The sequence below is a fragment of the Limulus polyphemus genome, unplaced genomic scaffold, assembly GCF_000517525.1.
Source record: "Limulus polyphemus unplaced genomic scaffold, Limulus_polyphemus-2.1.2 Scaffold1753, whole genome shotgun sequence".
NCBI classification, from domain to species: Eukaryota; Metazoa; Arthropoda; class Merostomata; order Xiphosura; family Limulidae; genus Limulus; species Limulus polyphemus.
This window is the reverse complement of record NW_013667363.1, coordinates 184,949-187,659: the sequence shown is the minus strand read 5'-3', so window position 1 is coordinate 187,659 and position 2,711 is coordinate 184,949. Positions and strand designations below refer to the sequence as shown.

Below are 2,711 nucleotides of genomic sequence, written 5' to 3'. Positions count from 1 at the left end.
TAGGTTTCCAACGCTCCAGGTATGCCAGTTTTTATTCCCCGGCCAAAGGTCGGATACTTTTCTCACAGGCCTCGTATATCATAACATGTCACCATCCCAACCAAGCAAAGATTCACACTCGTTTTGTTACTAATACAACTTTCATATTGTTGTGCACAATATGAATGTTGTATATCTAGTGGTTATCCCACACAGTTGCTTTCCATTGTTATTAAATATTAAACTATTATAATTCCACATAAAAAACTGGAAACTTTGTGGATCAATAAAATATTCCCATTTCAAAATGGTGTTCAACCTGCAAGTTTAAGCATTATTTAAAACAATAAGTGTTCAGAATAATTTTTTTAATTAAAATTATTCAAAACATGTTAGGGCAGACCTGTGAAGTTTCTCAATAGAACAATCTTGATCAATAAATGTCAACAGCATTTCAACGAGCAATGAAACTACAAAGCTGCATTAGTGGAATCCGAGGGTATGTTTAACAATGTTTGCAATAACATATAAACTGAATATAGGAGCTTACCATGCAGAACTCATAACTGTCAAGTGTACAGAGCAGATCTATAAATGGCTTACCTTGTATAGTTTACAAAGTGTATGAAGTTCAAAGTCTGACATGACTTGCATATCTTCTACAACACGATCCTCATTTGCTTCCCTGTGTGTCGGCTCCTGGAACCAAGTTTAAATCATTGATTTCACCTTCCTATTATAATTATTTCCTTTTGGAAAAAATTTAAACATAAATTAGAAGTTCTTTGCTGTGTTATCATACCATTTTAAATCGTATACCTAATATTATGTACAAGTACAAATACTCAAGTGAATGTGAAGCCTATATACGTAATTCACTGAAATTGTGCAATTGCTCAGCTCCCTAATTCAAAGTTGAACCCATCAGACATTAATCAATGTCAACTCTGTGCTCTTAAAAACACTCCAGCATTCTACTAGTTTTTCTACTAAACAATTATTTAATGTACATTTTTATGATCAATTCTCTATAGTACTAAGCAAGAGATATTAAACATATTTTGAGCAATTTTTCAATATTGAACAGGTTCCTCTTTCATAGTAAATAACAAATGTTAGTTAAGTGTTTTAATTTTCATTCAGTTCTTACCCTAGTACCAGTAAAAACATAAGGTATATATTTGGGCTGACAATTCTCAAGTTTAGAAAAAATGTAACAGACATTTAACACACTGATTTGATTTGTTCATTTATTACAATTATATTTACACACATAAAACGCAAGTCTGTCCTTCTAGCTTGTTCATTTATTACAATTATATTTACACACATAAAACGCAAGTCTGTCCTTCTAGCTTGTTCATTTATTACAATTATATTTACACACATAAAATGCAAGTCTGTCCTTCTAGCTTGTTCATTTATTAGAATTATATTTACACACATAAAATGCAAGTCTGTCCTTCTAGTTTGTTCATTTATTACAATTATATTTACACACATAAAACGCAAGTCTGTCCTTCTAGCTTGTTCATTTATTACAATTATATTTACACACATAAAACGCAAGTCTGTCCTTCTAGCTTGTTCATTTATTACAATTATATTTACACACATAAAACGCAAGTCTGTCCTTCTAGTTTGTTCATTTATTACAATTATATTTACACACATAAAACGCAAGTCTGTCCTTCTAGTTTGTTCATTTATTACAATCATATTTACCCACATAAAACGCAAGACTAATCTTCTAGCTTTATGTTTGCTTACAGCTCACTTTTTATTTTGTTAAGATAGTGTAACTTAACATTTGTTTACAGGTAAGTGAATTTTTGGTTCTCTTTCCAAGATACAGAAAATTGAGATTTAAGATAATAAAACAATCGGAAGCATCTCTATTATAGAGTACTAAAATGTGATAACAACATAAAAAATTTTATTCTATGGAATGCATTTTATAAGTTACAATGGTTCTAAAAAACTATTTTTCAACTATCGTTATATCTAAAAGTTCTAAAGTATGACCACTTTTAATGGAAAAATTTTTTTGGCCATAAACCACTAGGATCAAAGATTATGGTTATAATTTAACTTGTTTTTGTTCATAGATAACTTACTTCTGTTAAAACCTTAATGTTACACCACAGCTTGAGATATGTTTACAGACAACTCATTACTGCCAAGAAATTAATGTTACACCGAGGCTTGATATATATATTTACAGACAACTCATTACTGCCATGAAATTAATGTTACACCGAGGCTTGATATATATTTACAGACAACTCATTACTGTCATGAAATTAATGTTACACCATGGCTTGATATATATTTACAGACAACTCATTACTGCCAAGAAATTAATGTCACACCATGGCTTGATATATGTTTACAGACAACTCATTACTGCCAAGAAATTAATGTTACACCGCAGCTTGATATATATATTTACAGACAACTCATTACTGCCGTGAAATTAATGTTACACCATGGCTTGAGATATGTTTACAGACAACTCATTACTGCCATGAAATTAATGTTTCACTACGGCTTGATATATATTTACAGACAACTCATTGCAGCCCAGAAATTTATGTTACACCATGGCTTGATATATATTTACAGACAACTCATTGCAGCCCAGAAATTTATGTTACACCATGGCTTGAGATATGTATACAGACAACTCATTACTGCAATGAAATTAATGTTACACCACAGCTTCATATATA

At 30.9% G+C, this 2,711-nt stretch overlaps 1 protein-coding gene across 2 annotated transcripts in view; it reads right to left on the bottom strand.

The window, feature by feature from the left end:
• LOC106464829 (SWI/SNF-related matrix-associated actin-dependent regulator of chromatin subfamily A containing DEAD/H box 1-like) overlaps positions 1 to 2,711 on the bottom strand; it is a 58,571-nt gene that overhangs the window by 7,774 nt on the left and 48,086 nt on the right. For both annotated transcript variants that reach the window (XM_022392629.1, XM_022392628.1), the window contains one exon: positions 583 to 678. In XM_022392629.1, the coding sequence (XP_022248337.1) occupies positions 583 to 678 (96 nt within the window). The remainder of the gene's footprint in view (positions 1 to 582; positions 679 to 2,711) is intronic.